At 50.1% G+C, this 22,257-nt stretch overlaps 2 protein-coding genes across 13 annotated transcripts in view; one reads left to right on the forward strand and one right to left on the reverse strand.

Moving 5' to 3' along the window:
- LOC112206052 (ribosomal protein S6 kinase beta-1) overlaps positions 1-19,938 on the forward strand; it is a 107,322-nt gene extending 87,384 nt beyond the window's left edge. For 6 of the 12 annotated variants that reach the window (XR_010153012.1, XR_010153009.1, XR_010153007.1 and 3 more), the window contains 7 exons: positions 2,137-2,259; positions 3,156-3,262; positions 4,156-4,218; positions 4,404-4,480; positions 8,697-8,804; positions 12,436-12,503; positions 13,255-15,452. Coding sequence is in view for 2 of the 12 variants with exons in the window: in XM_063798974.1 (XP_063655044.1) it covers positions 2,137-2,226; positions 3,156-3,216 (151 nt within the window). In the remaining 10 variants the exon portion in view is untranslated. Of the gene's footprint in view, positions 1-2,136; positions 2,260-3,155; positions 3,263-4,155; positions 4,219-4,403; positions 4,481-8,696; positions 8,805-12,435; positions 12,504-13,254; positions 15,453-16,400; positions 16,489-17,199 lie in introns of those variants that run through there. The other 6 variants (XR_010153016.1, XR_010153014.1, XR_010153008.1 and 3 more) reach the window with 6 other exon arrangements.
- On the reverse strand, positions 7,075-22,069 carry LOC748818 (envoplakin-like). The gene is given in 17 exon segments (XM_063798975.1): positions 7,075-7,656; positions 12,757-12,929; positions 13,179-13,276; positions 13,464-13,618; positions 13,932-14,078; positions 14,543-14,667; positions 15,789-15,790; positions 16,191-16,289; positions 16,410-16,512; positions 16,594-16,759; positions 16,920-16,958; positions 17,146-17,271; positions 18,025-18,075; positions 18,077-18,152; positions 18,240-18,394; positions 18,767-18,866; positions 21,813-22,069. Coding segments are annotated over 17 exon segments (2,301 nt in total). The 5' UTR covers positions 21,992-22,069; the 3' UTR covers positions 7,075-7,149.
- Between the last annotated feature and the right edge of the window lie 188 nt (positions 22,070-22,257).

The raw sequence follows: 22,257 nt of genomic DNA on the forward strand, positions 1-22,257 counted from the left end.
CTAAACATTAATTTTGGCTTGTTACTTAAATTGAAAAGTGAATCTTAATTATATAAGTTGAGTTTTAGTAATGAAAATATGTAATTATTGGCTGGGTGCCGTGGCTCACACCTGTAATCCCAGCACTTTGGGAGGCTGAGGCGGGCAGATCACCTGAGGTCAGGAGTTCAAGACACCTGGCCAACATGGTGAAACCCCATCTCTACAAAAAAAAAAAAAATTGCCGGGCATGATGGTGGATGCCTGTAATCCCAGCTACTCAGGAGGCTGAGGTGGGAGAATCGCCTGAACCCAGTAGGCGAAAGTTGCAGTGAGTCAATATCGTGACATTGCACTCCAGCCTGGGCAACAGAGCGAGACTCCATCTCAAAAAAAAGAGAAAAGAAAAAGAAAATATGTAAATATTAGAAGCTATGCTTCTTACAGTAGGTTTTATTAATGCTGGAAAAAGGATTGAAATTGAACCAAAGTATTTGATAAAACTTTGGGAATATGATGTTTAATAGGCATCAGGTTACTCTTTTTTTTTTTTTTTTTTTGAGATGGGGATCTCACTCTGTCACCCAGGCTGGGATACAGTGGCATGATTACAGCTCACTGCAACCTCCGCCTCCCAGGCTCAAGTGATCCTCCCACCCCAGCCCCTCAAGTAGCTGGGGCCACTGTGGCACACCACCACACCTGGCTAATTTTTGGTATTTTTTGTAGAAATGGGGTTTCATCATGTTGCCCAGGGTGGTCTCAAACTCCTGAGCTCAATTGATCTGCCTGCCTCGGCTTCCCAAATTGCTGGGATTACAGGCATAACCCACCTCCCCCACTGCCAGAATCAGTTTATTCTTGCTGTTTGCAACAACAAACATAAACATCAGAGAGACCGATAATCTATACAACTATAGATATAACACCGTGAGCCTTGACTACAACTGCATGCTGCTACAGACAGCTCAATTTATGCTAATCTGGGCTGTGGGTAGACTTGGCAATTCACTCATACCCCAAAGGAGCAACCAGATGACCCAGGGTATCTAGAAGGTGGTAGCAGCTGCTAATCCTTAGATGTCTACAGAATAATCCATGAGGTAGTTAATTGTTTCAAACTCTTAGAGAATGATGTATGAACAACTGAGGCTCATATAAACATTCCAGATTATACTCCTCCACCCACCTGTTTTTTTTTTTTTAAGGAGAAATGATATACTTAACTGAATAGATCATGGGAATCAGCATCTCTTCCTTCCTCTCATCAACACCTCCTCACTCCCCAAAACCTGGTTCTGATCTGAATTCTAAGTCACAGGATAGAATAGGGGAGTGATAGAATAGTTGACTTCTCCTTTCATTTATAAGGTTGAGTGTATCAGATGGTTCTGTGAAAATAAAGGCCATACTTCTGTATCAGAGTGTAGTATATGTTTACATTTGAATCAATAGGTCATTGTGCCTTTTCTGTGAAATGAACCTCAAATACTAGAGCCCCTGAGGTTGTTGAACCACTTGTTATGACAGTCCAGTAAAGAAAGCTAAACTTGAACTGAAATGATCTTTGTATAAGGTGGTAAGTTTTTTACTTTCTGGGTCAGCGATGATTGATTCATACTATCTAGCAATTTTCTTTCTTTCCCCTAATTGGTAGCATTGGGCAGAATGAGCTACCTTGTTATAGTGACTTTCTGAGACCATTTTAAGAACTCTTCACAGTTCAGTGTGATAAAAGCTATATATTTGAAGTACTATCTCACACCTTTGTTTAAAAGGTACAGAATATGTTTATTAGGGTCCGTGTACTTAAACTAGACTTCATAAAACAGTTTTTCCAGGATTTTTCTTTTTCAGGATGGTAGAGGATTCTGTGTATACTTAAAGCTAGAGCCTTAAACAGGTTATTTCACTTTTTTCTCTATCTTTATTTTCTCTTTACCAGATAGATTGTATCTTTGGCAAATGTGACTTTGCCCTAGCCTTAAACAGTTAGCATCCCATTTTATGGATGGTACCTTGTTCTTGACATCTGCAAGAAAAGTTTGAGGCAAGAAAAGTTAAATGGAAGGATAGATTAAGGTGTTATATGACATGTTCAAACACTGCACATACTTAGAATTCTGAGAATAATCATGCTGTAATCTTTCATTGCAGGTCATGTGAAACTAACAGACTTTGGACTATGCAAAGAATCATTCATGACGGAACAGTCACACACACATTTTGTGGAGCAATAGAATACATGTGAGCTGCATGTTAAACATAATTGGTTTGGAGGTAATAGCTAATTTTACCTGTTTTAAGGAATAGTATCTGTTTTCTGTACCCTCATTGACTCTGTATATTGTTTTTAAAATTCTAATTCACATGATATGCCAATGGGGGCATTTTTAAGCATATTATTTTCCTCATTGTACGGCCCCTGAAATCTTGATGAGAAGTGGCCACAATTGTGCTGTGGATTGGTGGAGTTTGGGAGCATTAATGTATGACATGCCAACTGGAGCAGTAGGTGCACAGTTAAAAGCTGCATGTATTATGGTCTATGCTGAGTCACTGTAGCAAGAGACCTGTCCTGTGCTTTCTGAAAATGTTACCAATGGAGTTTTCAAAGCCCAAAGATTTGTTATTAGCAGTTTAACACTAATAATGCTGTATGATTATATGGGATCCCATACTTTGAGAAACATTTTCGTTGAAATGATCTGTGTCATGGCAGGCCTGTGAAATAGATGTTGAACAGATAATGCTCTTATTTTTATAAATGGAGAAATTGAAGCATAAAATCACATAGCTCACTTATTATCACACAGCAAGTTAATGGTGGAAACACAGGCTTCCTTCCAGGACACTGCTACTTCCTCTGTCCTGTTGCTTAAAAACTGCACGTCTGCCAGGCACAGTGGTGCATGCCTGTAGCCCAAGCTACTCAGGAGGCTTGAGGTGGGAGGATCATTTGGGCTAAGGATTATTAATAGAATCTAGCCTTGACAAGAGACCCTGTCTCTAAAACAAAATAAAGGTCTTTAGCAGTTAGCCCATTTCACAGCATACATTTCTGATCTCCATGCATAACTAATTCAGGAAATGGATATGGTTATTTAAAATTTGTTTCTTATATACTAATACTTTTCACTCCCTGCTAATATTTTTCACTTGTCTTCTACTCTTAGCCTCCATTTACTGGGGAGAATAGAAAGAAAACAATTGACAACATCCTCAAATGTAAACTAATTTGCCTCCCTACCTCACACAAGAAGCCAGAGATCTGCTTAAAAAGGTAAGGTTCTTAAATGGTCACTGACAGTATAAAATTCAATGACTAGGATTTAACTAGATAGAATTTAATGTATATTTTGAATAATATATAGTGAACAAAAAAAGTCTTCAATTTTTGAAGGCGAAGTACAGATTTAACGACTTTCTTTTCATATTCTTTTTTTTTTAATTCTTTTTTTTTTTGAGACAGAGTCTCGCACTGTCGCCCAGGCTGGAGTGCAGTGGTGCGATCTTGGCTCACTGCAGCCTCAGTCCCCCAGGTTCAAGCGATTCTCCTGCTTCAGCCTCTCGAATAACTGGGATTACAGGCGCCCGCCACCATGCCCCACTATTTTTTGTATTTTTAATAGAGACAGGGTTTCACCATGTTGGTCAGGCTGGTCTGGAACACCTGACCTCAGGTGATCCACCTGCCTTGGCCTCTCAAAGTGCTGGGATTACAGACCCTTAAACAATTATTCAGTAGTAATTAGTAAACTATATCTTTTTTTCTTTTCTCTTTTTTCTGAGACGGAGTCTTGCTTTGTCCTCCAGGCTGGAGTGCAATGGCATGATCTTGGCTCGCTGCAACCTCTGCCTCCCAGGTTCAAGTGATTCTCCTGCCTCAGTCTCCCTAGTAGCTGGGATTACAGGCGTGCGCCACCACGCCAGGCTACTTTTTGTATTTTTAGTAGAGAAGGGGTTTCACCATGTTGGCCAGGCTGGTCTCAAATTCCCAACCTCAGGTGAACCACCTGCCTCAGCCTCCCGAAGTGCTGGGATTACAGGCATGAGCCACCATGCCCGGCCAATAAACTATATTTTCTCAAGGCAAAGTAGACAAGCAGAGTCTAAAAAGGAAAAAAATCAGTTTGACTAAGGTTCTTTATCCAGGCTTTTTTATCCTCTTTAAAGCTACTGAAAAGAAATGCTGCTTCTCATCTGGGAGCTGGTCCTGGGGATGCTGGAGATGTTCAAGTAGGTATTGGCATCTTTGGTGTTTTGTGGGGGAGATAATGCTAGTTTTATGTATTTCTGAGGGTTATATGTAGTTGCTTATAAGTTAGCTTATTTTGTGACTTGTAACTTCAAAAAGGTGATTAATTTATCAATCCAGCAAAGTCTATTCCCCTCAACTTTTCTTTCTGCTTTTTTTCCCCTAGGCTCATCCATTCTTTAGACACATTAACTGGGAAGAACTTCTGGCTCGAAAGGTGGAGCCCCCATTTAAACTTCTGTTGTAAGTATACATGAAAGCTTATAATTGGGTGCAGTGGCTCAAGCCTGTAATCCCAAAACTTTAAAGGGCTGAGGTGGGAGGATTGTTTGAAGCCAGGAGTTCAAGACCAGCATGGGCAACATAACAAGACTCCATCTCTACAAAACATTTAAAAGTCAGCTGGGTATGGTGGCATGTGCCTGTAAGTCCCAGCTACTTGCGAGGCTGAGGCAGGAAGATCGCTTGAGATTTTTTTAGAGTAAGAAAAATCTCAGAGCAGATAGAAACGTTATTTTTATTAGCAGTTCAAAGATCTCTGGTTTATCCTCTCTTCAGCATCTTTGTTTTTATTATTTATTTATTTTATTTTGAGACGGGCTCTCACTCTGTCACCCAGGATGGAGTGCAGTAGCACGATCACAGTTCAATGCAGCCTTGACCTCCCCAGGCTCAGGTGATTCTCCCACCTCAGCTTCCTGAACAGCTGCGACTACAGACACATGTCACCATGCCTGGCTAATTTTTTTGTATTTTTTTGTAGAAACGGTTTCACCATGTCGCCCAGGCTGGTCTCGAACTCCTGGGCTCAAGTGATCCACCCACCTCAGCCTCTCAAAGTGCTGGGATTACAGGTGTGAGCTTCTGCACCCAGCCAAGCATCTTTTATTTTTGTACTATCTTTTAAAGAACTAAAGCCAGTGGCAATTGACTGTATTAGCTATTTTTAAGTCAGTTACCTAAGACAATTAAATATTTCGGGTAGTTGGGACCTTTCTTTTTTTGGTTTGTTTTATTTTGCTTAATTTAACCATTTTAAATATGATTCTTTGGGAATTTTTTCTTCAAAATATAGAATATACGTGCATTAGTTTGCTAGGCTTGCTGCAACAAAGTACCACAAACCGGGTGGCTTAGACAACAGAAATTTATTATCTCATAGATTTGGAGACTAGAAGTTCTAGATCACGTTGTTAAAAGTTGGTTTCTTTGACAACCGTGAGAAACTGTATGTTCCATGCCTCTCCCCTGGCTTCTGGTGGTTTGCTGGTAATCGTTGTCATTCTTTGGCTTGTAGGTGCATCACCCGGATCTCTGCCTTCACGTTCACATGGTGTTCTACCTGTGTGCGTATCTGTGGCCAAATTTCCCCTTTTTCTAAGGATACCAGGCATATTGGATTAGGGCTCCTCTCTACTCCAGTAGGACCTCATCTTCGCTCATTACATCTGCAATAACCCTTTCCAAATAAGGTCACATTCTGAGGAACTAGAGGTTAGAGTTTCAACATATGAAATTTTTTGGGGGGTGGGTAAGGCACACGATTCAATCCATAACAATATGTTTATAAGTAAATGAGTTAGTGTGTTAGTTATTGTCTTTCTCCCACTTCAGAATCTGAGAAAACAGTTTCTTTTTCCATTCCTTGGGATGTAGGTGGAGGAGGAGGAGGATGATAGTGATTATTTTTTGGTCATGGAGCATAATGTGACCCACTTTAAAAAACAACAAACAATTGTAAGGAGGATGACTGTCATACACCTACTGCACAGCTTAAAAATGATTAGGTCATCTTGTTTAAACATAACTGCCATCCCACCATCACACCTAAGAAGTTGAGTTTCCCCAGTTTTTTTTTTTTGAGATAGGGTCTTTCTGTGTTGCCCAGGCTGGAGTGCAGTGGCATGATAGTGGCTCATGGCAGCCTCAACCTCCCAGGCTCAAGGGATCCTCCCATATAGCTGGGACCACAGGGGTGCATCACCACACCCAGCTAATTTTTTGAATTTTTCTAGAGATGAGGTCTCCCTGTGTTGCCCCCCCTAGTTTTTTTTTTGTTGTTGTTCCATTCTTTTTTTTTTCTCCTGTTTGTAAGGATCTAATCAAGGTCTGTATATAGTTTGATTACTATGTCTCTTAAGTCTCTTTTCATTTATAGATTCCCCTAATGATTTATTGAAGAAACTGGGTCATTTGTCCTGTAGAATTCTCAAATTTTGATTTTGCTGATATTATCCCCATAGGTGTCATTGCCCATGTTCATCTGTTCCCTGAATTTCCAAAAACTGGTAGTTAAATTTAGGTGGTTGATTTGATTCAGATTAAACTCTCGGTATTGCATATGCTTTGATCAGGAGGCATAATGTGTAGTTGTGTGTGTGTGTGTGTTTAGTGATGTTAGTGGTCACTGATCATTGCCTGTGTCAGCATTTCACTACCAGGGTAATTTGGCAATGTCTGGAGACACACTGATTGTCACAACTTGGGGGAGGGAATGCTATAGGTACCTTCAGGGGTAAGAGTCAGCACAGCACAGCCCCCTACAGCAAAGTATTAATAGGCCTAAAATGTCAGTAGCCCTGAGGTTGAGAAACTCTGGCCTACTTTTATAATTTCATCAGGTGTTTGTGAAATGGTTTTATTCTGTTATTTCTTCTTTCTTTGTTAGCTGGAATTCTTTCATAAAGAGAAACTCTTTGAACAGTTAGTTACACAAGGTATAGTTCATACAGGAAAGGCAGGATGTATGTTTGATTCTTTCCTAGTTTTCAAAATAATGAATTAGTTCCCTAGCATCTTCCAAAATTGACCAATGAACTTTGTGTATGTGTTTTTTCTTTTTTAGTATATTATGAACTTACACGTTTTAACATATTTGTGTTTCATTTGATTGCAGTTATTTTTATTTTTATTTATTCATTTATTGTTTTGAGGCAGGGTCTTACTCTGTCACCCAAGCTGTAGTGCAGTGGTATAATCTCTGCCCACTGCAGCCTTGACTTCCCGGCCTCCAGCAATCCTCCCACCTCACCCTCTTGAGTAGCTGGGACCACAGGTACACCACCACGCCCAGCTAATTTTTGTGTTTCTGGTAGAGACAGGGTTTTGCCATGTTCACCAGGCTGGTCTTCAAATCCTGAGCTCAAAAGCAATCCACCTGCCTCTGCCTCCCAAAGTGTTGGGATTATAGGCGTGAGCCACCGCACCTGGCCGTTATTTTTATTGATGCTCATTTTTTCCCTTCGTTGAATGCTGGGTGCGTCTTCATATTGGGTTCTGAGTCCTTTTGACGAGCACGTTGTCTGGTGTTGGACGAGAGAGCAAAATAAGGAAACTGCTGTTCTCTGCTTATCTCTTACATTTTCCCCACACTTGGAATCAGCCATTCCTCCAGGGAGTGCAAGTTCACAGTCTGGGCTCTAAGAGAATTATCAAGTCAATGTGGTCATCTTTTAGTATTAAGTCAGATATTCTAAATTATTATTTACTTCCTAGATTTGGCCCAAGAGTCTAACCAGATATTTTGGGAAAGAGACAAGGAATTACATAAATCAATCTCATGGTTAGAACTGAAGTGATAACTATACTTTCACAAGGGTTATATAACTTATAACCCATGCAGAATAGAAAATTATTTTTGCTCCTTTAGATTTCTAAAGGAATGAAATAAGCTGTGGGAAGAAACTTTAACTGGAGCATCTTACCAGTATTATTCATGTTTTAACTCTGCTTCAGTAGTTTTTCAGGTTTATTACAAACCTGCAGTAGCCAACTGAACTAATGATCTCTAAACAGGGATTTAGCCAGTGGACTAAGCACACTGAAGCTTTGTGAGAGAGGAAATTGATATTCACATTTTTTCCAACTCGTTTTGAGCTCAATATATTCACTTTTTTTGTTTTGTTTTGTTTTTTTGTTTTTTTTTATTCAGACAGACTCTTGCGCTGTCACCTGGGCTGGTGTGCAGTGGCACAATCTGTGTTTGCGGCAACCTCTTCCTCCCGGGTTCAAGCAATTCTCCTGCTTTAGCCTCTCAAGTAGTTAGGATTACAGGCGCCCACCACCACTCCCGGCTAATATTTTGTATTTTTAGTAGAGACGGGGTTTCACTATATTGACCAGGCTGGTCTCGAACTCCTGACCTCATGATCTGCCCGCGTCAGCCTCCCAAAGTGCTGGGATTACAGGCATGAGCCACCATGCCCAGTTGATATATTCACATTTTTAATAGGAATAACAGTATACTAAAATCTATTTTAATGCATGTTTAAGATTTGAAGATGTAATTTGACTCAGTACTTTCCACCTGCATTTTTTTCTTCATTCTGTGCCTGCTAAGACTATTCTAATACTTTATTATAGTTAACCCCTGCGAAAAGAGCTCCCAGAGCTTACAGTGCATTTGATTGATGTAATATGGACTATTCATTATTTTCTAAATTATTTTGTTTGTATAAAGCAATCTGAAGAGGATGTAAGTCAGTTTGATTCCAAGTTTACACGTCAGACACCTGTCGACAGCCCAGATGACTCAACTCTCAGTGAAAGTGCCCATCAGCTCTTTCTGGTAAGTGAAAGAATTTCCATATAGTTGTGGGAAATTTTAAGTATGAGGATGGGCTCTTCGAGAAGAAAATTCAGTTTGCTTGCTTTGCAGTTCATGTAGGTAACCTCGCCCGCTTTTTTTTTTTTTAATAAGCCATGCTCTTATAACTTACTGATATGTACAAAATTGATTTTCATAATCCAACATTTTATTTTAGCAATTAGAGTGGGAATGTACAATTCTTTGGAGAGTATGATTCCCTTTTTCGGTTGGGCCACAGAGTTAAAATGATGTTTGGCTTAGCATCTCAACCAAAAATTAAGTCATAGCAGTGGGGGAGAAAAACCTCACTAACTACATGTATTTTATTCCTGAAACAGCTATAGATTTTTGGTACCTTTTTTTTTTTTTCTGAGACAGGGTCTCACCTTGCCCAGGCTGGGTGTAGGGTGCAGTGGTGCGATCACAGTTCACTGCAGCTTTGACCTCCCAGGCTCAAGTGATCCACCCATTTCAGCCTCATGAGTACCTGGACTACAGGTGTGTGCCACATCCAGCTAATTTTTAATTTTTTTGTAGAGACAGAGTCTGTTTTACTCCTGGACTCAAGCTGTCTTCCCACCTTGGCTTCCCAAAGTGCCAAAATTATAGGCCTGAGCCATCATTCCTGGCCCTATTTTTGGTACTCTTAACATAAGTAGGGTTTTTTTTTTTTGAGTCAGAGTCTCGCTCTGTCGTCAGGCTGGAGTGCAGTGGTGCGATCTCAGCTCACTGCAAACTCTGCCTCCTGGGTTCAAGTGATTGTCCTGCCTCAGCCTACTACAGGCACGCACCACCACTCCCAGTTAATTTTTGTATTTTTAGTAGAGACAGGGTTTCACCATGTTGGCCAGGATGGTCTCGATTTCTTGACCTCGTGATCCACCCGCCTTGGCCTCCCAAAGTGCTGGGATTACAGGCATGAGCCACCGCGCCTGGCTAAGTAGGGGATTTTTTAACATTAATTGTGAATATTTGACATCAAAATATATTGGATCATATGTAATAGTGAATTCTCATTGTAGAAATATCTGTATAGATTTATAGCTTGTCTCTTCAGAAAAGTAAAGGTTTTAGATGTTGGCCAACAGAAATGATGGATTTATATCAGATGACCATCAATGCATATTATTTTGCTTAAATATCATATATGCTTATTTTATTACTGTACTTATATGTCACATGAACATGTATCTCATTTTGTATCCTTTTTTTTCTTTTGTCATTCCTTTTTGGACTACCTCTAGGGAGAATAGAATATGGGGAAAGCAATTGTTTCAGAGTGTTTTTTTCCCTCTTTTTGAGTACACTGGATTTGTCACTAACTTAATTCTCAAGCTTTTCTTCCCCACACTGCTCACTATGTAACACAAGTAGTGTTGTATCTTATGGGATGGGAAATAAGCTCTAATAATAAGCTCATGGGGCATGGTGGCTCACAGCTATAACCCTGAGGTCAGGAGTTCGAGACCAGCCTGGCCAACATGGTGAAACCCCCTCTCTACTAAAAATACAAAAATCAGCCGGGTGTGGTGGCATGTACCTGTGGTACCAACTACTTGGGAGGCTGAGGCAGGAGAATGACTTGAACCCAGGAGGCAGAGGTTGCAGGAGCCAAGATCGTGCCACTGCACTCCAGCCTGGGTGATAGAGTGAAAACTGCTGTACCAAAACTGCCTCCTAGCATCATTCAAAGGTGTCACAGGAACTTTTCCTTTTAGAAGGCAAAAGCAGAATCTCCCTCTGAGACTTAATCTGAGATGTCCCTTCTCCATGTCCTTTCCTGTCCCCTGGCTGAATTCCCATGGGAACAAAATACCTCTGCCGTCCTGGGAATCACATTTGGATACACACCCTCCAGAATGATTAAGACCTGGAGTCCCTGACCTACTGATCAGGAATCCTGGCCTTCAGGACAACTTGTCCAGATCACTCACATCGTCTCCCCTGACACCATCATAGTGACTGGGAGTGGACACTCAGATCGGTTGGATAATGTATGGCCTGTCCCTGGAGCTGCAGCTGGCGTTAGTCATATGCTAACCACGTGGCTGGGTGTTTTGTGGTCCTGACAGGAGAGGAAAACAACAGGTTTGCCTAAGTGGCCCAGTATGTGTATCACTGTGGCCCACACCTGCCCCCTTAGCTCATGATGAGTGTTGTCCTGTGGATGCTGGGACGTGGGTAGGGACACAGGCCAGGCTGTTTCTATCACAGAAAGTTACAGTTCTGGCTTCACAACCTTTCCAATATTCCTTCAACAGCAACCAGGTCAAGGCACAGCCACTCCCATGTACAAAACATCAATCTGAAATTCAGGCAGTCTTGGGAAACAAGGGAAAAAATACCCTTGTCATGGCCTTCTCATCCCAGAGGGGAAAGAAAGGAAAAGAAGTTCAAGGAGTTACAAGAGTGGCCACTGTCCACCATCATCTGGGTACCTGCCCTCCACTTGCCCCTCCCTCAGGTGAAGACCAGGTTCACAGGCCAGCACCTGCACCTCTTCCTGTGTCCACGTGCCCCACATGGGGGCTCTTCCTCCTCCCATCCTAAGACCACTGCTCCCCCAGGTCACCTCTGTGTCATTGCTGAGAGTCCTGGTCACAGGGATCTGGGTCAGTGTCAGCCTGACTCTGATTCAGCTGGGTGACTGCCCCTTCAGGACACAAAACCAATTACTGGAGCCCTGAGTGAACTCCCCTGGATTTCCCACACCCTGAACTCCCATTCTCAGTGTTCTCCTAGAATGTTCTGCCTCTACCCAGTAATGTCATGTTACGTTCTCAGACCTGCAGCCATTTATGTTCCCAGTTTCTACACTGTCTCATGTTCTCATCCCATTTCATGGCTCATTTTCTAGTAATCATCCAATGACTCCAAACATTCATCTACAGCTCACTGTCACATGAGCTGGGCAACATGGCAAAACCCCATCTCTACCAAAAAAATTAGCTGGGCTCAGTGTTACACCTGTGGTCCCAACTACTTGGGAGGCCGAGGTGGGAGGATCACTCAAGCCTGGGAGGTGGAGGTTGCAGTGAGCTGAGATTATACCACTGCACACCACTGCACTCCAGCCTGGGTGACAAAGTGAGACCCCATCTCAAGAAACAGACCAGGCGCAGTGGCTCACGCCTGTAATCCCAGCACTCAGGGAGGCCAAGATGGGTGGATTACTTGAGGTCAGGAGTTCGACATCAGCCTGGCCAACATGGTGAAACCCCGTCTCTACTAAAAATACAAAAATTAGTTGGGCATGGTGGTGTGCACCTGTAATCCCAGCTACTCCGGAGATTGAGGCAGGAGAATTACTTGAACCTGGGAGGCAGAAGTTGCAGTGAGCCGAGATAGCGCCACTGCACTCCAGCCTGGGTGATGCAGAGAGACTTTGTCTCAAGAAAATAAAAGAAACTAGTTTGGAAGGATAACCCAGACTGTGGCCCGGTGTGGGTTTCACTTTGAGCACTTTTGGGAGTGTTGAGTCCACGTGGCAGAGAGCTTGCTGTTCTTGGGTAAGGAGTTTACACAATGCTGCAACCTCCCCAGGAAGGCCCCCCCTTGCAGCCAGGGGACATTTCTTCCTAAGATTCTCCAGGCTTCCTTGCTATTTCAGGAGCTTCGCCAGAATACCTCCTGGAGTTGTTGACATTGGGCCCTACTGGAACCTTCCTGAATGATCAGGTGAGCTGGGCATTATTACATCTGCTTCAGGGATGAGGAAACCAAGGCCCAGAAAGTTATGTAGTCTAAGATCACAGAGCTGGTCAGTAGAGGAGCCAGGAGGGGAACCAGCTTGTCTGAGCCCGGGTCTGTCCACACCCTTCTCCGCCTCCGTCCCAGCCACTGCTCCTGCGCTTGCCTCACCTCCCTCAAGTGTGAGCACCAGGGCCGGGCCGCTTCTCATCGCAGCCGCCTCTTTCCGCTGCTCACCCACCTCGTGGCTGTGGATGTGGCCCTCCAGGTCCTCCAGGGGCGTGGTGCGGCTCAGCTGGGCCCGTGCCCAGGCCAGCACCTGCCTCTCTATCTGTCCCAGGTCTCCATCCAGCCGGGTCATCTGTGTCAGGAGCTTCTGGGCCTGTGGGTTGGCCAGGGCCAAGCCAGATGCAGCTGGGGGCAGAGGTGCTGGTGAGGGCCCAGGGCCCATCTCCAGACTGGCAGATGGGTACCCCCACCAGGTGCCCACAGAGGGTCCTGTCGGGGTAGGGTGGAGGGGATGGGCAGGGCCACCCCAGAGATGAAATCCCCAGAGTGATGGTCCCTAACCCAAGGCAACCCCTGCCCATCACAGACCAGTTGGAAGTCAGAATCTACTCCTTCCAGCCCCACAGCCACCCCTCCCCGGGCCACCCTGGGTACCCTGCTGGCTGGGCTGAACAGACTCCACAGTGCTGGCCTTCAGGCGGCTCTGGACTGTGGCCCATTTCTGCTTCAGGGCCTGCAGCTCCGAGGCCAGCCTAGAACGAAGAGGTGATCGGAGAAAGAGGTCCTTACTCTGCCTCTCACCCTCCCCAGCCGCAGTAGACGCAGCTTCAGGTGAAGGCCGGCCTTTCAGCAGGGGTCTGCCGGGCCATGGGCTTGGACAGCACAGGGCCGGTCTGCTCTGCCCACAGCCTGCCCCTGAGTATCCCGACACAGACCTACCGGGAGGCACTGGCCACGGCATCAGGGTATGGTGCTGGGATGTAGAAGCAGGCGGCAGAAGCACACTTGTTCTCCCCACCAGGGCCCTGCACGACCCAGGTGTGCGGGTCAGTGTTATCTATCAGCTTATACCGCTCACCCCGCAGCAGCTGCACCTGCGAGCACAGAAAGGGAGCGGCTGCTGTGGGCTCAGGGGTAGGGGTCCAAGGCCAGGGCAGAGTAGGGGCTGGGGACAGAGACAGATGGGGACAGCAGCTGGAACAGGGACAAGAGTAGAGTGGGAGGTGCTGGGGTAGAAAAGAGGCAGGACAGGACTTGGAGAGAGGAGGGTCTGCGTCAAGGGAAGGAGTAGGGCAAAAGTGGGCGCAGGAGACAGCTGGGGATGGAGCAGGGATGGGCTTGGGCAGGGGCAGGGGATGGGCTAGGTGGGGCTGGATGGTGGCAGGGGTGAGGTGGGGGAGTTCGCACTTCTCCTGGGTCCCAGTCACAGATGCTGTCCACGTGCAGGGGCTGCTAAGGCAGGTTTCTTCGCTGTGGCAGGGGGACCACATCCCGGCTTCGCAGCTGCAGGTCCCCAGTGGCCCTCTCAGTGATGGCCAGCTGTTTCTCCTCTGCCTGCCAGGGGCCCAGGCAGAGGGGACTCAGGCCAGGCTGCACTGGAGGCTGGCCACACCATACCCATCCTTCAAAAGGACTAGAGGCTGGCCTTCAAGAAGGCAGGGGTCTCTAAATCAGCAAAGTAAAAGGAGCCCCTCTCTGGGGGCCTAGGATCCTGGGATCTGCTAGTTGCAGGGAGGGGGATGGCACAGCATCACCCAGGCCTCCGAGCAGAAGCTAGACGGGCCTCAGAGCTCTCCCAGGCTGCCCTTGTCCCACTGCAAATGAGAAAACTGATGTCCAGAGGTGGGAGGAGCTTGCTGGTACCTGGCCAGCCTCCTGCTAAAGCAGACCCCCCGCCAGCACCCAGGCCAGGGCTTGGGACAGGACTAGGTACCGAGGCAGAAGGGCTGAGGCCCAGAAAGATGGACAGGACTAATTCCCAGAGGTGGGGTGCAGATGGCCTGGTGGGGCTGTCTCACCTCCAGCTGTTGCAGCAGCTCTGTGGGGGTGCCAGGGGGGCCCCTAGGTGCAGGGCTGGACTTGGCATCCAAGTTGGAGTTGAGCTTCTCCAGGGTCTGGCTGACTGAGTCGGCCTCTTCTGGAACTAAGTTCACTGGATGGTCAAGGGCAGAGCCTGGGGCAACCTGCTGCCCACTAACTCTACAAACCAGCTGAACTTAAGCCAGCTAAACCTAAACCACCTAAACACACAGCAGCTAAACCTAAACCAGAAAAACCTAAACCAGGTAAACCTAAACCAGCTAAACACACAACAGCTAAACCTAAACCAGAAAAACCTAAACCAGCTAAACCTAAACCAGCTAAACACAAACCAGATAAACCTAAACAAGATAAACCTAAGCCAGCTAAACTTAAACCAGCTAAACCTAAACTGTCACTCTCCCCTACTCTGGTCGGTCTTTCTTTTCCCTACCCAGGCGGCAGGACCTTTTATCACCGGTGTGCTCTTGCAAATGGGGTCTTATTCGTGCACTGAACTTAATTTTTTTAAGTGGGTCATAAAACACTTGGTCTTCATCCTTCCTGCACAAATGAAGGGCACCGTCACCTGCCTCCCTCCAGCACCTGAAGTCTTTCTTGCTGGGACAGAGGGTATTGGAGCTGCACTTGTCCCAGCCCCGGAGAAGAAGCTATGCTTTAAAGAAGCATTCCAAGTGTTTTTACGGAATTTTTGTCAGTGTGTGATCATAGTTTGTGGTTCTATAGGAAAATGTGTGAAACATTATCTGCCCCCAAATCCCAGTTGTATATTATATCAGGGTTTCTCAACCGTTTTTTTTCATTATTATTCTCCTAAAGAGCCTTTTAAGAAATCTTTTCTTTATTTTCCCCCCACCTCATCCCCATAAAATTTTATTTACTTATTTATTTTGATAGAGATTTATCTGTTTGTATAGAGACAGGGTCTCACTATGTTGCCCAGGCTGGTCTGGAACTACTGGGGTCAAGCAATTCTCCTGGCTCAGCCTCCCAAAGTGCTGGAATGACAGGTGTGAGCCACCACACCTGGCCCCCACAAAAGTTTTATACCACAGATATGCTGTATACAGCTTAGGTGCTGTATGTGGATCTGTACTTCATGCATAAGAAGAGTTATTTTTCTGCCATTAAGAACCAATTTTCACCCCCCTGGGAACCGCTTCACCCTGTTGAGAATGTGTGCCCATGCCTTTCCTTCCCTCTGGGACCGAGTGGCAACCACACAGCTCTATTTTATTTTATTTTTGAGGTGGAGTCTCTCTTTGTCACCCAGGCTAGAATGCAGTGGACCAATCTCGGCCCACTGCAACCTCCACATCCTGGGTTCAAGCGATTCTCCTGCCTCAGCCTCCTGAGCAGCTGGGATTACAGGCGTGCGCCACCACGTCTGGCTAATTTTGGTATTTTTAGTAGAGACAGGGTTTCACCATGTTGGCCAGGCTGATCTCGAACTCCTGACCTCAAGTGATCCGCCAGCCTCGGCCTCCCAAAGTGCTGGGATTACAGGTGTGAGCCACTGCGCCCTGCCAGCTCTGTCTAGTTGAGAGGTGCAGTGCCTCTCCTGTGGGCAGGAGTGCTGTGGGACCTCCCGCCCCTGCCGCCCCTGCCGCCTGCCCGAGGGCTCACCGGCTGTAGTCCTCCACGTGCTGCAGCTGGGTCTCCTGGCAGATACACAGGTTCAGGAAGTTCTGCCACTCCATCTTCAGGGCCTCCTGGTGGGCCTGGGTACCGCAACACGCAGCCCTCGGACCACGCCCCGCCCCCCAACCCACGTCCACCCCACCTCCCCGCCTTCCCCGCCCACCATGTCCCTTCTCACTCTCGCCCTGCCCCCAGCGCTCCTGGATGGGCCCCACCGCGGGGTGCCGCAGCTCCACCATGTGCTCGCCGTCGTCCTCCAGCTGGTTTACGCTCTGCTCCTGGCTCAGCAGCTAGTGCTGCTTGAAGTCTGGGGGCGAGTCGGGTGAGAAGCGGCGGTGAGGACCAGGATGGCCCTGGTCGCCCCCACCTGGCCCCAACCTCTGCCAGCCGACCTCGTACTCCCGCCGCACGCCCGCAGGGTCGGCCATGAGGTCGCTCCAGTCCTGCTGCAGGATGCGGCACTGCTGCTCCGCCAGGGCGCTCAGCTGCCGCGTGCAGCCCTGCAGGTGCGTGTACAGGCTGACCAGGCTCTGCCCGCGCCACGATGCCGCCTTCTGTGCTCAGGACCCGCCGCCAGCAGCAGGGTGGGGAGAGAGACAGTGGGGGGCAAAAGGCGCCATTGGGCCGCGCTCAGGAACACTGGTCCCGGGCAGGGTCCAGGCGGCCACCCAGGCCCACCCGCAGCCACCCTGCCCGACCCTTCCTCCTGCTCACCAGTAGGTCTCGGTATTGGCTCCGGATGGTGGCTGCATCCTGCCTCGACCAAGGGGAGAAACAAGCCCGTGAGAGGTGGGGTGCGGGGAGACGGCCCCCTAAGATCTGGACCAGCCATACCCCACCCACCCCTATCCCCAGGGCCCAGCCGATCTAGCTCCGGCTCTGACTGGAAAAACAGGGGCTGGGGCTGGCCCCGGATGTGACATCCTCCCGGCTCACCCACCGGCCCCACGAGGCTCCCCAGCTGCTCTCCTTGGTCGTCGATCTCGTTCTGCAGGATGTTGAGCTCCGCGATCTGTTCCTCCAGCTCCGCCATGCCCGGCCCGTACTGGCCTGCGCAGACCTGCTTCTGCAGGAGAGCCGGCGGCTCAGTCACCGCAGGACCGCGGTGGGGAGCCAGAGAACCCCACACGTCTCCCACCCAGAGAAGTGGACTTGGTCATTTGGGCAGAGCGTGGACGAGCCTGGGAGCAGCCCGGGTGCACGCCCTGCAGCTCACCCAGGGGCGAGGCCATTCTGCAGTGGCCCCTGAGTCCCACTGGTTCCCAGACGCTGGGCTCAGCCTCTGAGAAGTCTCCAGCTCCATCCTACCTTGTCTGTGACCCAGCCTCAGTGCTTCCTGTCTGGACACCTCCAGCCAAGCTCTAGGGCCCTCAGAACGCCCTGCTCCACCCGGGCCCTTCCCCACTGTCCCTCTATTGTCATGATGACACCCCTTCTGTGTGGCATCAAAGCACAACTCCTCACCCAGGGATCAGAATGCCCCATGACCTGGCTCTGCCCACCTGCCCAGAAATCCCCAAGTCCCATCGAACCGTAGGCTTCCTCCTGGCAGGTGCCTTTGCTCCTTCTTTCTGGAATTGTTCTCTCCTCACTACTTCACCCTGATCCAACCGAGCCCTCTCACCCCTCTGAGGTCTCTTCATGTGCCTCCTCCTGCAGGAAGTCTTCCCTGACTGCACTGTCTCCTCTGCTGTCTCCCTGCCCAGACCCCTGAGCCACCCCTACACCCTGACTGTTCAAGCCTACAGTCAGGCCCTGGGTTAAATGCAGTTCCGTATCGCTCTCTGATCACACTGGGGTGTGACTTTGAGCTCCTGACCTGTTTCTGCTCCAGCACGTGTGCCCAGTTGACCCTGGATCCCACGTCTGGGCGGCAGCACCATCTTCTCGTACAGGGCACGGTACTCGGCACACTCCTGGGTCACCTGCTCGTGCAGCTGCTCGATGCTGTCAAGAAGCCGACCCAGGCCGGCAGGTCAGGGCTGGGCCTGGGTCTTCCCCAGGGACCCCCAGCCCTGCCGCAGCCCCACTCACTCCTTCTCAGTCTCCTCAGCCTGCGGGTGCTTGAGCCGCCGGGCCTTGTCCTCGTCCAGGAAGAGGTCCTTGAGCAGCACCTCGGCCTCCTTCAGGCTGCCGCCCGTCTCCTGCTGGTGCTGCAGGGCCTGGCTCTGCTCACTGTTCAGCCGGTCCTGTGGGCAGGGGATGGGCAGACTCGCCAGGGCCCAGAGCCCCCACACCCCAGCTGCCCATCACTGTGCGCCTGAGCCCCACCTTTGGGACCCCAGCTATGCTGGCCAACCTCGAGGCCCACGCCAGGCACAGGGTCAGGCCCAGGGCGTCCGTGGGGCAGGTGACAAGGACACAGGGGAGCCCAGCAAAGAAGGAAGCTGAGCCCTCTCTCCCACCGTGTGTTAGGGGACAGGCGGTGCAGGACAAATGTCATCTGTCCCATCTTCACCATCACCAGGGGGCACTCAGGGAGTGCCAGGCCTGATGATGAGCCTTCCATGTCACCCAGCCTGCCCACGCCCTGCCAACTGCTGCCATGCCCGGGGCCTCACCTGCTGCAGCCTCTTCTGCGTCTCCAGGATGTCCCGCTCCACCTGGTCGGGGTTGGCTTGCATGCGGGAGATGAGCAGGGCCAGCTCCTGGGTGGCAGCCCTGGTGGGTGGAGGGGACAGTGGGCAGCTCGGTGGAAGAGGCCCCTCTGTGCCCCATCCAGGTGGCATCCCTTGCCCTCCCTCCACCCCATACTGCCCCCAGAGCCTAGCTCACTGCCCTGACTTTGGGGTCTCTCTCTGAAGGAGGCTCTGTGAGCTAGTCCTGGTTGGGGGTGTTAGCACTGCCCCGCCACATGAGGGGTCAAAAGGTGAGGGTCTCAGGTCTGTGTGGTGCTGAGGGGGCAGGCGGCCTTGGTGTCCCAGCCTCAGCCAGCTGTGCTGGCAGTGAGTTCCCGACCCCACCCAGCTGCCTGCCACTTCCCCTCCGCGAGCCGGTGAATCACCGGCTCAGCCACTAGTACCTGAGCCAGCCTGGCTGGGCCCTGGGAGGGGCAGTTGGGCTGGCTGGGGCAGGGAGGCAGCAGCATGCCCCCCACCCCCACCTCCTCCCACTCCAGCCCTGTGTTCCCCTATACCTCCTCCACCCCGGGGAGCTTTGCCAGAGTGCTGGCTTCAGTAGCCGTCTAGAGGAGCCTCACACTGTCAGAGCCGGGGAGGGGAGGCAGGCACAAGAGACTGCTGGGCACCCTAACATTCTCCAGAGTTGAGGGTTCAAAGCCCAGATTGGGCCCTGACTTGCTCTGAGTCACATGGTCAGGGACGGAGGGGAAACCTTGCTTCCACCCCAGGGCTTTTTCTGTGCATTCGCCCTGCAGCCTCCATAGAGCACCTGCTGTGTGCATGCAGTCACTCTGTGGAGGTCACAAGGTCAAGCAGACCTAAAAGAGGGCAGATTGGTCCAAGCCTCATGAGCACAGTGCCTTATAGGGGATCATTATCCTGGGGCAGGGGAAGCCTTGAACTGGGTCAAAGGATGCCCCCCCCCCCCCACACCTCAGGCAAAGGGACAGTGCTGGTGAAGGCACAGCAGTCTGGAAGAACTCTGTGGCCAAGACAGCCTGGTTTCATCTTTCTCCATCATTAATGCTGTGTGACCTTGGGCAAGTTAACCTCTCTGTGCCTGAGGTGCCTCACTCGTAAAGCGGGATTTTAATAAAAATATCTATGCCTTAGGGCTATTGTGAGCATTAACTGAATTTATCCATCTGAAACATCCAGTGCAGGCCTGGTGCAGGGTCAGCACCCAGCACGTGTTAGTTTTTATCCCACTAGAGGGCTAGTGCCTTGAAGGCAGGGGCCTGTTGGTTCTGTCTACATCGACATCTGCAGTGCCTAGAACAGTCCTGGCATGCAGTAAGTGCTCAGTAAGTTCATGTCAAACGAGTGGATCACACGTGAGGTGATCCGGAGCCAACAGGGCCCTGAGGACCGAGCTGCCCCAGGCCAGGAGTGCAGTGCTGGGGAGCCTGCCTGGACAGTGGGAGCTGTAGGTGCTGGGCCCCGGGCGCTCCTGCTCAGGTCCCGCCTCCTGGGATGGCTGCTCCCACCAGGAGCTGCACACTCCATCCTGGGTGGGGCTCAGGTGCCCCAGGGAGGACAGGTCACTCAGCGAGAGTGTTAGCTGAGAGTCTTAACCACTGTCTTTCCCATCCGCCCAGACGCCCGGCCTCGGTGTCTGTTGGTGCCTTGATCCCTATCGGGGTAATGGGCACCCCCACTCCCACACCAGCCTTTCATCCCTGAGCTTATCTCGACACCCTGGACCCAGGCGGGCTGCCGCCTCCTCTGCAGACGAGCTGAAGCCAGTGAGTGGGAAGAGCGCCACCCAATCCATCCACAGAGAGCTGGAGCTGGGCCCCAGAGAACCGGGTGGTCCAAGGGAGGCCCAGTGCCCCCTGCACCACACCCACTGGAAAAGGAAGCCCCAGCTCTATTTTGTTCTGTTTTAACAGACAGGGTCTTGCTCTGTCACCCAGGCTAGAGTGCAGTGGAGTGATCACAGCTCATTGCAGCCTCGACTTCCCGGGCTCAAGTAATCCTCTCACCTCAGCCTCCCAAGTAGCTCTGACTACAGGCATGCGCCACTACATCCAGATAATTTTTGTATATTTTTTGTAGAGATGGGATTTCATCATGTTGCCCAGCCTGGTCTCCAACTCGTGGGCTCAAGTCATCCACCCGCCTTGGCCTCCCAAACTGGTAGGATTGCAGGCATGAGGTATTGCACCAGGATTTTTTTTTTTTTTTAAAGACAGAGTCTCAGTCTGTCACCAAGGCAGGAGCGCAGTGGTGTGATCATGGCTCACTGCAGCCTCAAACTCCTGGGCTCAAGCAATAGGCACGAGCCACCATGCCTGGCTAGTTTTTACTTTTATTTTTTTATAGAAACGAGATCTCCCTATGTTGCCCAGGCTGGTCTCAAACTCCTGGGCCCAAGGAATCCTCCCACACTGGCCTCCTGAAGTTCAGGGATTATAGGCATGAGCTACCGCACCCAGCCATGAACCCCTAACTCTTCAATACAACAAGGCCCTGGGTGAGAACTCTGGGGAGGGCTCTGGCTTAGGCAGGAGGCAGCACAGCCCCTGCGTCCCTACCCCAGGGATCCCACCCCGCCCGCTCAGTCCTCATGCCCTGCACCCAGGCTCCAGGGGTCATTCCAGCCAAGGAGAGCCTTGGGGCAGAGCTGCCGTCACACAGCCAGGCTCTCCTGTGTCCCAGCCTCTGGCAGAGGAGGGCATCGGTGCAGGCTCCTGTCCAGCACTTCTCCCGCTGAGCGGCCTCAATCCGTGGCCCGCAGGCCCCCTTAGAGGATGTAGGGAGCCCCAGGCCATCCCCTGCCTCCTGCCAGGGCTGAAGTTCGGCCTGGGCCTGCGGCTCCCAAGGCAAGGAGAGAGTCCACCCCTGGGCCCTTTAGCCTCAGGACACCAAATGCCAGCACGGGGCTGGTCCTGGGCTCTGGGCCACCACCAGGTGGCTCAAGGACCTGGGCTTGGCACCACCCCCACCCCAGCTCCCCAGCTCCCCATCCCCCAGTCCCACTCACCGGCTGTGCTTGCTGGGGGAGCCTTTGGGGGACCCCTTGGCTGGGGAACCCTTGGGGGACCCCTTCCCCTGGGAGCCTTTGCTCAGCCCCTTGAACTTGGTCGTTAAAGGCAGGTGCTGGCTCAGGTTGGGCTTGGCTGGCGATGGAGGGCAGGAGGGCAGGTGGGAGGCAGCGGGCATCCTTGCTGGCTGGTCACCTAAGTCTGGCAAGGTGGGGCGGCTGGGCACTGGGGAAGGGAGTTTCTGGGAGGCCCCTCCTTGCAGGTGAGGCAGCAGGCGGCCAGGCCCCAGGCCTGCCGCGCATGCACCCACAACGACCACACTCATGCCTGCTCTTGCGTAACCAATCTGGGAGGAAAGGGCACAGACTTGAGGGTGGGGCCGAGCCTGCCCGACTCCCACAGAAGGTTTGAACTTGTTACATCCACATGCCCAGGGGAGTGCGG

The sequence above is a fragment of the Pan troglodytes genome, chromosome 19 (assembly GCF_028858775.2).
Source record: "Pan troglodytes isolate AG18354 chromosome 19, NHGRI_mPanTro3-v2.0_pri, whole genome shotgun sequence".
Taxonomy (NCBI): domain Eukaryota; kingdom Metazoa; phylum Chordata; class Mammalia; order Primates; family Hominidae; genus Pan; species Pan troglodytes.